At 36.4% G+C, this 13412-nt stretch overlaps 1 protein-coding gene across 1 annotated transcript in view; it reads left to right on the top strand.

Annotated features, from left to right (window-relative positions):
* Nucleotides 1–8528, top strand: part of LOC128647635 (keratin, type I cytoskeletal 9) — a 204286-nt gene extending 195758 nt beyond the window's left edge. Inside the window, exons 5-6 of the mRNA XM_053700390.1 lie at nt 3048–3155; nt 8216–8528. Of these exons, the coding sequence (XP_053556365.1) occupies nt 3048–3155; nt 8216–8347 (240 nt within the window). The 3' untranslated portion in view covers nt 8348–8528. The remainder of the gene's footprint in view (nt 1–3047; nt 3156–8215) is intronic.
* The last annotated feature ends 4884 nt before the right edge of the window (nt 8529–13412 follow it).

Raw genomic sequence — 13412 nt, 5'->3', positions numbered from 1 at the left:
CCCTGGTGAGAGTCTATAAGAATGCTGTTAGTACTACTATTTCCCTGGTGAGAGTCTATAATAATGCAGGTAGTACTACTATTTCCCTGGTGAGAGTCTATAAGAATGCTGTTAGTACTACTATTTCCCTGGTGAGAGTCTATAATAATGCAGGTAGTACTACTATTTCCCTGGTGAGAGTCTATAATAATGCAGGTAGTACTACTATTTCCCTGGTGAGAGTCTATAAGAATGCTGTTAGTACTACTATTTCCCTGGTGAGAGTCTATAATAATGCAGGTAGTACTACTATTTCCCTGGTGAGAGTCTATAATAATGCAGGTAGTACTACTATTTCCCTGGTGAGAGTCTATAAGAATGCTGTTAGTACTACTATTTCCCTGGTGAGAGTCTATAATAATGCAGGTAGTACTACTATTTCCCTGGTGAGAGTCTATAATAATGCAGGTAGTACTACTATTTCCCTGGTGAGAGTCTATAAGAATGCTGTTAGTACTACTATTTCCCTGGTGAGAGTCTATAATAATGCAGGTAGTACTACTATTTCCCTGGTGAGAGTCTATAAGAATGATGCTAGTACTACTATTTCCCTGGTAAAATTCTATAAGAATGATGCTAATACTACTATTTCCCTGATAAGATTTTATAAGAATGCTGCAAGTACTACTATTTCCCTGGTGAGAGTCATAAGAATGCTGCTAGTACTACTATTTCCCTGGTGAGAGTCATAAGAATGCTGCTAGTATTACTATTTCCCTGGTGAGAGTCATAAGAATACTGCTAGTATAACTATTTCCCTGGTGAGAGTCATAAGAATGCTGCTAGTACTACTATTTCCCTGGTGAGAGTCATAAGAATGCTGCTAGTATTACTATTTCCCTGGTGAGAGTCATAAGAATGCTGCTAGTATAACTATTTCCCTGGTGAGAGTCATAAGAATGCTGCTAGTACTACTATTTCCCTGGTGAGAGTCTATAAGAATGCTGCTAGTACTACTATTTCCCTGGTGAGAGTCTATAAGAATGCTGCTAGTACTACTATTTCCCTGGTGAGAGTCTATAAGAATGCTGCTAGTACTACTATTTCCCTGGTGAGAGACTATAAGAATGCTGGTAGTACTACTATTTCCCTGGTGAGAGTCTATAAGAATGCTGCTAGTACCTCCATTTCCCTGGTGAGATTCTATAAGAATGCTGTTAGTACTACTATTTCCCTGGTGAGAGTTTATAAAAATGCTGCTAGTACTACTATTTCCCTGGTGAGTTTCTAAAAGAATGCATCTAGTATTACTATTTCCATGGTGAGAGTCTATAATAATGCTGCTAGTACTACTATTTCCCTGGTGAGAGTCTATAAGAATGCTGCTAGTACTACTATTTCCCTGGTGAGAGTCTATAAGATTGCTGCTAGTAATACTATTTCCCTGGTGAGAGTCTATAAGAATGTTGCTAGTACTAATATTTCCCTGGTGAGAGTCTATAAGAATGCTGCTAGTACTACTATTTCCCTGGTGAGTGTCTATAAGAATGCTGTTAGTACTACGGAGCGTCAAGAGAGGTGGGTTCGCCTTGCAGATCGATTTAGGATGGATTGAAGGGGGAGAAAGGCAGGAGAGAGGGAGGCCAGTTAGTAAGTTATTACAGTAGTCAAGTCGGGAAATTACCAGGGAGTGTCCTACTGTCTGTCACATGTCTGATAATTAGTATTAATATAATATCTACTGTTGGTCATGTGTCTGATAATTAGTATTAATATCTAATGTCTGTCATATGTCTGATAATGAGTATTAATATTTACTGTCAGTCATGTGTCTGATAATTAATATTAATATCTACTGGCTGTCACTTTTCTGATGATAATTAGTATAAATATCAACTGGTTGTCACTTGTCTGATGATAATTAGTATTAATATCTACTGTCTGTCACATGTCTGATAATTATTATTATTATTAATATTTACTCTCAGTCATGTGTCTGATAATTAGTATTAATAACTACTAGCTGCCACTTGTCTGATGATAATTAGTATACATATCTACTGGCTGTCACTTGTCTGATGATAATTAGTATTAATATTTACTGTCTGTCACATATCTGATGATAATTAGCATTAATATCTACTCTCTGTCACATTTCTGATGATAATTAGTATTAATATCTATTGGCTGTCACTTGTTGTCTAATGATAATTAGTATTAATATCTACTGGCTGTCACTTGTTGTCTGATGATAATTAGTTTTAATATCTACTGGCTGTCACTTGTTGTCTGATGATAATTAGTATTAATATCTATTGGCTGTCACTTGTTGTCTGATGATAATTAGTGTTAATATCTACTGGCTGTCACTTGTTGTCTGATGATAATTAGTTTTAATATCTACTGGCTGTCACTTGTTGTCTAATGATAATTAGTGTTAATATCTACTGGCTGTCACTTGTTGTCTGATGATAATTAGTATTAATATCTACTGGCTGTCACTTGTTGTCTGATGATAATTAGTATTAATATCTACTGGCTGTCACTTGTTGTCTAATGATAATTAGTATTAATATCTACTGGCTGTCACTTGTTGTCTGATGATAATTAGTATTAATATCTACTGGCTGTCACTTGTTGTCTAATGATAATTAGTATTAATATCTACTGGCTGTCACTTGTTGTCTGATGGTAATTAGTATTAATATTTACTGGCTGTCACTTGTCTGATGATAATTAGTATTAATATTTACTGTCTGTCACATATCTGATGATAATTAGCATTAATATCTACTCTCTGTCACATTTCTGATGATAATTAGTGTTAATATCTACTGGCTGTCACTTGTTGTCTGATGATAATTAGTGTTAATATCTACTGGCTGTCACTTGTCTGATGATAATTAGTATTAATATCTACTCTCTGTCACATTTCTGATGATAATTAGTATTAATATCTACTGGCTGTCACTTGTTGTCTGATGATAATTAGTGTTAATATCTACTGTTGCATATTTTGTGTACTTTTGTCTGTAACACTGATCTCTGTCCTGTAATCACTCACTCAGGCTCTGACCACTGTTTATATTGAAGCAAAAAATCCAGAAATGAAAGAACTACCTGTGATGACCACAAACACACAGCACTTCTATGAGGAAATAACTGACCGGCCGCAGGTAAGAAACGTAAAGAGCCAGATCACAAGCGGAGCGCAGTCAGTAGCACAGGGTGTTATCTTTCCTTGTACAAAGAGTAAGACACTATCTGGTATTATAAGTAGATATTTAAGTATTGTAACCAACGCAACTAAATGCAGCCAAAACCTTTTTAGCATCATATTGTTCTATTAGATAATGCAGGGAGCTCTCGTTGTGCCTATATTACAAGTGGTGAGTTACCAGTTGTGCATGAGCCAATCCAAAATACCACTATAATATTTGTCTCTTTTTAAGCCCAGAACTACTCTACTTCTGAATCATCCCTGGTTTGTGCACAATTGGGTTATTGCTCAAGCAATATCCAACATGAGTTTTACTGAATCCCCCTCCTAGAAGTCTATGTGAAAATAACCCGTAAGATAAGTGCAATAATAGAAGCTGCTCTCATCCCCTTTCAGTGGGTGTCCCAGACTAACCCCATCATCAGTGCTAAATTGGGAGCTTCTAATTAAGTTTTTAAAAGTTTTTTTTACTGGGATTTAGATCAATATCTGTGCATATTATTCTTTACAGTGGTGTCTATTACATGAAGTTAAACGAAAATTGGTGTATACTGTCCCTTTAATCACAAAATCATTCCACCTACAGGAGGGTACTGCCTGTTATAAGCTCATGTTACAGAGTTTATTATGATTCTGAAACAAACATTAATACATAACTAGTCCATATAAAGAGAGCAGTTTACAGACTGATGAAATTAGTCCAACAGTTCTGTTGATGGATGGGAAATGCTCACCAGTATTTTATGTGTTATTTAAAGTACATGAACATCCATTTCCAAAGGACATAAACCGGCTTTAATGCCCATTTAAAGCTGTCACATTCTCTCTCACCGCTTCTTGTGTTATTATGTGAAGTTACAAAAAATACAACTGGAGAGAGCATAAATAGTGATGAAGATCTAGAGAGGGGTTAGTAAATTCTTCCTATAGTTTGTGTGATAATCAATGGGGTAGATTCCCTAATGGTCTCTCCAGCTTCTCCAGCCTTTCCTTTCTCATAAACAAAGAAACAACCTGACAGTTTATCTGCTGGGGAACCTGTACCACTGGGCCGGGTTTGGTTCATGTTTGCTCTAATGAATGCATCAGATGTTCACACCTTGTGCTGCAGATCATTATGTTTTCTTTCATTGCTTTTTGTGTACAATTTATAAGAGGCTTTATATATTTTTTTTTTTTAAACTTTATTTATAGAAAAGAATCCAAGACATACATGACAAGTACAGTCACATTGGTATAATAGGTTTTGATATCAACAAATGCATAATAAGACATAAGGCCCGATACTTAAATGAAATCTTCATGCATGCACTTGGACTCATCATTTTTCAAGAATGTTTTAGTATACAGACAAACAAAGGGAAAAAGAAGAAAGGAAAAAGAAAGAGAATAATAACTAAGATAAGAAAAGAGAGATTAGCATAGAAGGAAAAACAGAAAGATCAACAAACAACAAACAACAATTATACTCATACTCACCCAGGGTACCTCCGGATCCCCCCCATCCAGCCAACACCACGCCTTCGCAAATGAAAGAAATCCTCAACAGTTTGAATCAGTGGAGAGACACCAATTACCCTTTAGATTTTCATTTAGGACATACTGACTGTTTTTAACGGGAAGGAGAACTCTATCCCTAACTATGTCCGGTAACTGCATCAAATATACCCCCCATTTAAGGAGAAACCTCTTCACTCTTTTCTCCCCTTGTGTCTGCCTGCTCAATTAACATCTGAGTATGTACTGCCCCAAGCAGCTGCTGAAATGGTGGGGTTCTTTCACCTACCCACTCAAGAGGCTTTATATTTTAATGCATTTAGATTTAACTCTAGCAGTGATTTTACAAATTCTGATTATGTTTTGAAAAATGTCTGTTACTTTAACAATTTAGGATCATATTTTGTATATTTTTGTGTAGCTTTTACAAATAAAATTGCACAGAAGAGTGTCAGGGTATGTCTTACTCTCTCTCACCAGTCTTCTGAAAGTTTGTAAGCAGTTTACACAAGCTGGTCTCACTGATTTATCTCGCCAGCTGTATGCATTTTAATCTTGTTCAAAATGTACAATAAACTTATTTTAACTAACATCAAAGTAATACATACCATAATATAGACAAAAGCAAGTTAAACTGTAGTTTAAACATTTCAGTTTAATTTGTAATTCATGCAAACTGAGCCTTTGGGGCCAATTTATCATGTCCGCCCTACATCGATAAATGCTGACAGCATACACTGGCGGCTTTAATCATTGCACAAACATTTTGTGTCAAATGCTTGGGCAATACGGCCCCCTTCACATTTTGTGTCAAATGCCAATCAGCCACTAACAGGGGGTGTCAATCAACCTGAACAGGTTGATTGCTGTCTGTGACTCAGAAGTGGTGAATGAATTAAGGAACTTAACTTACATTTCCAGCGAGCCAGAAAGTACAGGGGTAGATGGCAGCATCTGCTGCTTGGTAAATCTACCCCTTTATATCAGCCCCAGGTGTTCTGCAGTTACCTTCTCTCTCTCATGTGAATTATTTTATCACAGAGAGCTTCATTACTTTCTATCGCCAAAATTACAAGTTGTCCGCTAAACCGGGTGCGCAAATAATGAAAAACAATTAGTGGTATCGCATTCTCCAAAGCTCTGCCATTACAGGTTACTGAAAAAAACTTATTTTGTTGTGCGATATGGTGCGATAAGCTCCATACCACACAAAAGCCAAGGCCTGACTTGATGTGATCACTACTACTCACATCGCTACTACTAAACTAAAACTATTAACCCCTAAACCACCGGCAACCTACATCAATAATACTAAACTAAAACTATTAACCCCTAAACCACCGGCCACCCACATCGCTACCTACTACTAAACTAAAACTATTAACCCCTAAACCACCGGCCACCCACATCAATAATACTAAACACCAGCCACCCACATCGCTACTACTAAACTAAAACTATTAACCCCTAAACCACCGGCCACCCACATCAATAATACTAAACTAAAACTATTAACCCCTAAACCACCAGCCACCCACATCGCTACTACTAAACTAAAACTATTAACCTCTAAACCACCAGCCCCCCACATCGCTACCACTAAAAAAAAACTATTAACCCCTTAACCACTGGCCACCCACATCAATAATACTAAACTAAAACTATTAACCCCTAAACCACCGGCCACCCACATCAATAATACTAAACTAAAACTATTAACCCCTAAACCACCGGCCACTCACATCAATAATACTAAACTAAAACTATTAACTCCTAAACCACCAGCCCCCCACATTGCAAAATACTATATTAAAGTGTTAACCTCTAAACCTAAAACTCCCCCTAACTTTAATTAAAATTGCAATTTAACTATCTTAAAATAAATAAAAACTTACCTGTGAAATTAAAAAAACCCTAAGATTAAACTATAAATTTACCTACATAACTATTCTAATAAAATAAAATAAACTAAATTAAAAAACCGAAATTATAATATTAAAAAATCCTAACACTACGGAAAAAACAAACAATAAAATTATGAAAAATAAAAAAACCGCTAAAATTGCAAAAAATTATAAAAGAGATTATCTAAAATAGTAAAAATTACACCTAATCTAATAGCCCTATAAAAACAAAAAAGCCACCACAAAATAAAAACACCCCCTAATATATCAATAAACTACCAATAGCCCTTAAAAGGGCCTTTTGTAGGGCAAGTTAAACAGCTCTTTTACATAATAAAATTACAAAGTCCCTACTAAAAGTAACCCCCCCACACAACAATCCCCCAAAATAAATACAAACCTGTCTAAAAAAAAACCTAAGATACATATTGGACCCAAAGGAACATTTGTATGGGCATTGACCTTAAAAGGGCAATCAGCTTTTTTACAAACAGCTCTTTTGCACCCATTAAAAGATAAAAAAAGCCCTAATCTAAAAATAAAAACCACCCACAAAAATAAAAAAAGACCTAACACTAGCCCCAGAAAATCTACTCACAGTTCCTGAAGTCCAAACATCCATCTTCATCCAGGCGGTGAGAAGTCTTCATCCAGGAGGCGGAATTTTCCTCTATCGCAGGGGCATCTTATATCTTTATCCCGGTAGTGCGGAGCTGTGGCGACTCTTTATTAGAATGTTTGATTATCTGGCTTATAGAAAGTAATATAGTTCTCTGGGAAACTGACAATTTTTAAGTTTAAATTTTAATAGAAGAAATGGAAAGTGCAATGTAATTTGAAAAAGATACACATAAATATACAAAGTATGACATTATTATTATTATTATTATTATTATTATTATTATTATTGGTTATTTGTAGAGCGCTAATTTGTTAAGCTTACACAGAAATGGTGAAAGCATAATCAATTTTTGTAAAATCACAATCCTAATTACACTTCTGTATACAAAATAAAATACAAAATAGAAAGTGCAAAGTTTAAATGTAAAAAAAAAATAATTTGAAATGTAAAGTGATAAAGTACAAAGCACAAAGTGTAAATACAGCAGAACTGTCATGAAGTACTGTATAGGTATATCCAAAGAAAAATAGGTTGCTAAAGGGCTACTCACATATTTCAAAGCCTTACTAGCTCTTTAGATGGTGCACACCTGGTTTTATACTACCAGGTACCCAGTATACATCCAGCAATATGTCCGTGGGGTTGGTACAAATACATTTGAATTTAATTAAAATACAGAAATTAAGACAAATTAAAATGCCACAATTTATTAATACTTATATTGTTATTACAGTTAGATTTTGATGTAATCATGTTTTTTTTTCTTCAATTTTTATTTAGATTATATTTACCAGTAACAGTGATATTTTGTACATTTATTCTATGTCAGGGATTTACCTGCTGAAATGGGCTGAGTGCAGCCAATATAGCTAGCTGGTGTATTTTATTTCATCACCTTTGTGCTGGTAGGGTCATGTCAGCTCACTAGCCAAGACATCTGGTTTACAGTTTGTTGTCAGTTAATGACACTAAATACCTCTGTTATTCTTTTAGATAACTGGAGATACAAAGAACGATTCATGTAATTCCACTCTGGGCCCATCAGCACCAGCCCAGCAAGATAATGTGCAGAACTCAGGGGAAGGACAATACACTCTTCTTGGACCAGTACCCAACAAGGATTAAACTGAAATACTAAACTACGTGTTAATTATATCTATGTCACATACTGAAATGATAATAAATGACTGTACAGAACAATGATTGAAAAATGTTTAAAAAATTGAATTGTCCTATAATATATATTTATTTTTATTGGATAATTGACTAATGGATATTAAAAGGATTTTATTTTGGAGTGATATAATATAGTCATGTTATAGTATTGAACTATTAGTATTTTCAAGGCTCTATAAAGATAGATTCCCATTTTTTCCACCCTTTCTGGGGCTGCTCTAAGTTAAAATAATTATGAGGAAAGATATTGTCTTCAATGATAATACAAACGAACCATCCGTTAATAAAATAATCTGTACTAGTCCTATTAAACATGTATTCAGCATAGGCGCACATGGCAATCAAGGTGCTGTGTGCCAGAAAGGCTTACACGTTTCAGCATAAGCCGTAATCATAGCCTAATACACCTGGAACAGCTTCTAATTACCCTCATGCTAAACTTCTCATTGGCTAAAAACTTTAAATGAAACACCTTCATATGCCCACTGTCAGGTTCGCTCCATGTTCTCTCCCTTTTACCTGGGCTTGCTCCTATCCCTTTAGGTTTTTAGCATATAGGGGCCTATCTATCAAACTCTGAACAGAGCTTGACGGCCAGTGTTTCTGGCAATTCTTCAGACTCACCAGAAACACAAGTTATGGAGCAGCAGTCACAGAGACTGCACTGAGCAGGCGGACAGGAATTGCCGGAAATTCAACCCGATCGCGTACGATCAGGTTGATTGACACCCCCCTGCTTGTGGCCGATTGGCTGCGAGTCTGCAGGGGGCGGCATCGCACCAGAAGATCTTGTGAGCTGCTGGTGCAATGCTGAATACGGAGAGTGAATTGCTCTCCACATTCAGCGAGGTCTTGCGGACCTGATCCGCACTGTCGGATCAGATCCGCAAGACATTTGTTAAATTGGCCCCATAGTCTCTCCCCACCTCCTCACAGGTGCTTAGCAATTTCTCAGAGTAAGCCTGTGTAAGCAGAACGCTCACTCTCTCGCATTACAAGCTACTGAACAGATTTCTATCTGTCATTTCACCTTCATCTTCCATTGCATTTATCTATAGGATTTGAATTCCCTGCTCTTCCAGGACTAATACAAAGAGCCGACCGCAACAATCTGAATTTCCCTCACACTGTGAATGCTGTAAGGCATAGGCAGGTTTTTGTCAATCCGGTTTTTTTTGTACCACAATCGTACAGAACTGTTTATCAGCACTTCTACATACAGCAGTATGTTGTGAGATCTATAAATTACAGGTGAGAAAAATCACAATTAATCAAGTAAATGACATAATCGGAGGTGCAATTAAGACAGCTTTTGTTGGAAAACCTTGTGTAACAAAGAATAAAATGAATCAGTGACCCTTACAAATTCACAGGATTTACACTGAACATGTCCCCAATTATGCATTCCTCTAGGTGTTAACCAAGAAGACTGTCTCTTAGTAAATTCGGTAATGAAGAAGGTGACACATAATTACCTATTGTTTTAGTCCCTTTATAAAAGCATCTTGGATCCTTACCAACAACAGCAGTGAGTTTATCGTCCACAATCAATATAGCAAAATGTCTACAGACTATATTGCACACATCACTGGACACCATAATCCATGACAAATGTGACACCCTGAAAATCCTGTCTAGTGTTGTGTTTTTTGTCATGCAGCAAAATCTCTCTATCTAGACCCTCAACTTCTCTTTTAGCTCTAGAAATAATAGCGTTTGAGTAACTGCCAGTCTTTCCGGTAACTATTGGGTAAGAATCTGAACCACTGTTTTGAAAATTTTTGACCACTGAACAATTCCTTGTGAATAAACTCACCTTTGGCCATTGCATAAGACACGTGCTTGGGATGACATTTGACCTTAACAATGTGTTAGCAGAATCCCATTTCTTAACGTTTAGTAGATCTTCCCTTACAGAGACACAGGTAGCTACCGCAGAACACCAAACTCCCAAACCAGAACCTCACGAATAGCTGCTAGCAGCTGAACAGGAAAAGCACCCCAGCGGCTTACACTCCTGGCAATCAGTCTCTAACAGCATACAATAAATCCCCCAAGAACGAGACCAAGCTCCGTGTTGATGGTCAAACAGTGAACAGCGAGAGCTGTGGGTTTATTGTTCTTATATACACATTAGTACCACCCACAGGGTTTTGTAAAACAACTGATAAACACATACAATACACTCAGATACTCCCACACAAAATCCTCACCTCTGCCTGTGATACAATTACCTTACACAATGGGTTAATGTAATTATCACAGGCAGAGAAATACAGTTTCTTCCACATTATTTATAACTTTAAAAGTATACATCACATTCACATAAAACTAATATTTTCAGAATCAGCATACTCCAAAAATAAACATATGTCAAAATCATCCAAATTGGTCCAGGGGTTCAAAATAGATCAAAGTCCTTTGTGACCAAATGAAGCATGGCTTTTCTGCCCAAATCCAGTTCCACAGAGTCTTCTATCCTGGAGATAATTGGGAAGTAATCCAATTATCTCCAAGGACAGAGGCAAAACTCCATTGAACACATGGTAGCAAAAGACAATAAAATACATACAAATATATATCTGTGCAGCTATTGCATAAAACAGGTACATTCAACATATCCCCCGATAGCTTAGATCTGAGCGCACATTATTACTGAAGGGCGCTCAGATCACACACATACAGTTCAATTGCCATGGAGCCAAGTCTTTCACATAGTCTTTCATTATACAATTGGGCTCCATGGCATAGCTATATGGGGTATCACTGTTCAAATAGGGCAAGTACCAAATGACCCGGCTTTCGTGTCGTTGTAGGGGAAAATCAAGCGTTTCAACATGGGGCCATAGTCTAAAGGCAGCAGGCGGGCAACCAGGCTCCTCCAATGCACAGTGGCGAGATTGGTCTCGTCACTCATAGCTGCCGAAATTAGTCAAGATGCAAATAACTATGATCACAGCATGGCTAAAGCAAGAATATCACAAGTGACTTTAGTTGACAATCAACTTATGTCCTCGTTTACAGTCAGGATATGATTAAGAACACTTATATTTACTATATTACCAATCATACTCTGTTACCATCTAAAGAAAGAAGACTGCAGCTCAGGAAAAGCCGAGACTGCTGGAGCTTCCTGAAGCTGTGACATATATATATACGTATATATATATATATATATATATATATATATTATGCGTAGGGTTGCCAATCCCCCTAAAAATACCGGACACCCAGCATACTACCGAGGGAGGGGAGGTATATACAATACAGTATATTTATATATATATATATATGTGTGTGAAAAGATTAGTAGTAGGCGCACAGGCTAAAGAACAATGACCTGTTTAGTGTCAATATTATTGTCAGAGGAAAATATTGTGCACATATAAATCAGGTATATGTTATATGTATCACCATATATTACATGAGTATCGATGTTGATATAATATAGTATAGTTTTGTCTTATTCTTACTCGGAGTGAGTGGAAATAATTGGGTATAGGGACTAGTTATTGGATCTTATACAGAAAGAAAAATTCCACAATATGTATATGTCAAATAAAATAAATTAAATAGGACCTAGTAACATAGTAACATAGTAGATAAGGTTGAAAAAAGACTGAAGTCCATCGAGTTCAACCTATACAAATCTAAAATACTTACAAAAAGCTCCAGTTAAGCTTAAATAACCCCATTAAAATGTGACCCATTTAATACTAGCAATCATATCCATGAATTTTGTTTATATACAGAAATTTATCCAGACTATTTTTAAATGTATCTATGGTATTGGCATTCACTACCTCCTTTGGTAATGAGTTCCACAATTTTATTGCTTTTACAGTGAAAAAACGTTTCCGTTGCAGGAGATTAAATCTCCTTTCCTCCAACCTTAAATTATGACCTCTTGTCAGAAACAATTTTCTTGGAATAAACAGAGCTTCTGCCATCTCTGTATATGGGCCTTGAATATATTTATATAAAGTAATCATGTCACCTCTCAAGCGCCTTTTTTCTAAAGAAAACAGACCCAGTTTGGCTAGCCTCTCCTCATAGGTTAATTTCTCCAATCCCCTTATTAGCTTTGTGGCCCTTCTCTGAACTTTTTCTAGTTCTGCAATATCTTTTTTAGCAATTGGTCCCCAGAACTGCACTCCAAACTCAAGGTGAGGTCTTACCAGGGCTTTATATAATGACAGAATTATGCTTTCCTCCCTTGAATCAATGCCTCTTTTAATACATGCTAGTATCTTATTAGCCTTTGAAGCCACTGCCCTGCATTGTGTACCCATCTTTAGCTTGTTATCTATTACTACTCCCAAATCCCTTTCCTCCTGTGTTTGGCTAAGTCTTGTCCCATTTAAAAAATACGTAGCCTGCTTATTTTTACTTCCAAAATGTAGAACCTTGCATTTTTCCGTATTAAATCTCATTTTCCATTCACTTGCCCATAGTTCTAATTTTTGCAAATCCCTTTGTAAAGAGAGTTCGTCCTGCTCTGATCTTATGACCTTACTTAATTTAGTATCATCTGCAAAAATAGAGATGTCGCTATTTAATCCTTGCTCCAAGTCATTTATAAAAATATTAAAAAGAACAGGGCCCAGTACTGATCCCTGGGGGACGCCACTGATTACCTTTGTCCAATCTGAGTATGATCCATTTACTACTACTCGTTGCTCCCTATCTTTTATCCAGTTATTTATCCATGAGCTAACATTTTCAGCTATTCCCAGTCCCTTAATTTTGTGCATTAATCTCTCATGTGGCACTGTATCAAATGCCTTTGCAAAATCTAAGTATATCACATCAACTGATTCCCCTTTATCTATATTTTTACTTACTTCCTCGTAGAATCTAATTAGATTAGTTTGACATGATCTATTTCTCCTAAAGCCATGCTGATTAGAACTCATAATCTTGTTTACACGAATATGCTCATCAATATAATCCCTTATAATCCCTTCAAATATCTTCCCCACTATTGATGTCAGACTAACTGGTCTATAGCTTC

The sequence above is a fragment of the Bombina bombina genome, chromosome 2, assembly GCF_027579735.1.
Source record: "Bombina bombina isolate aBomBom1 chromosome 2, aBomBom1.pri, whole genome shotgun sequence".
Classification (NCBI taxonomy): Eukaryota; Metazoa; Chordata; class Amphibia; order Anura; family Bombinatoridae; genus Bombina; species Bombina bombina.
Note: the sequence above shows the minus strand (reverse complement) of the source record. Positions and strands in the feature narration are given on the sequence as shown.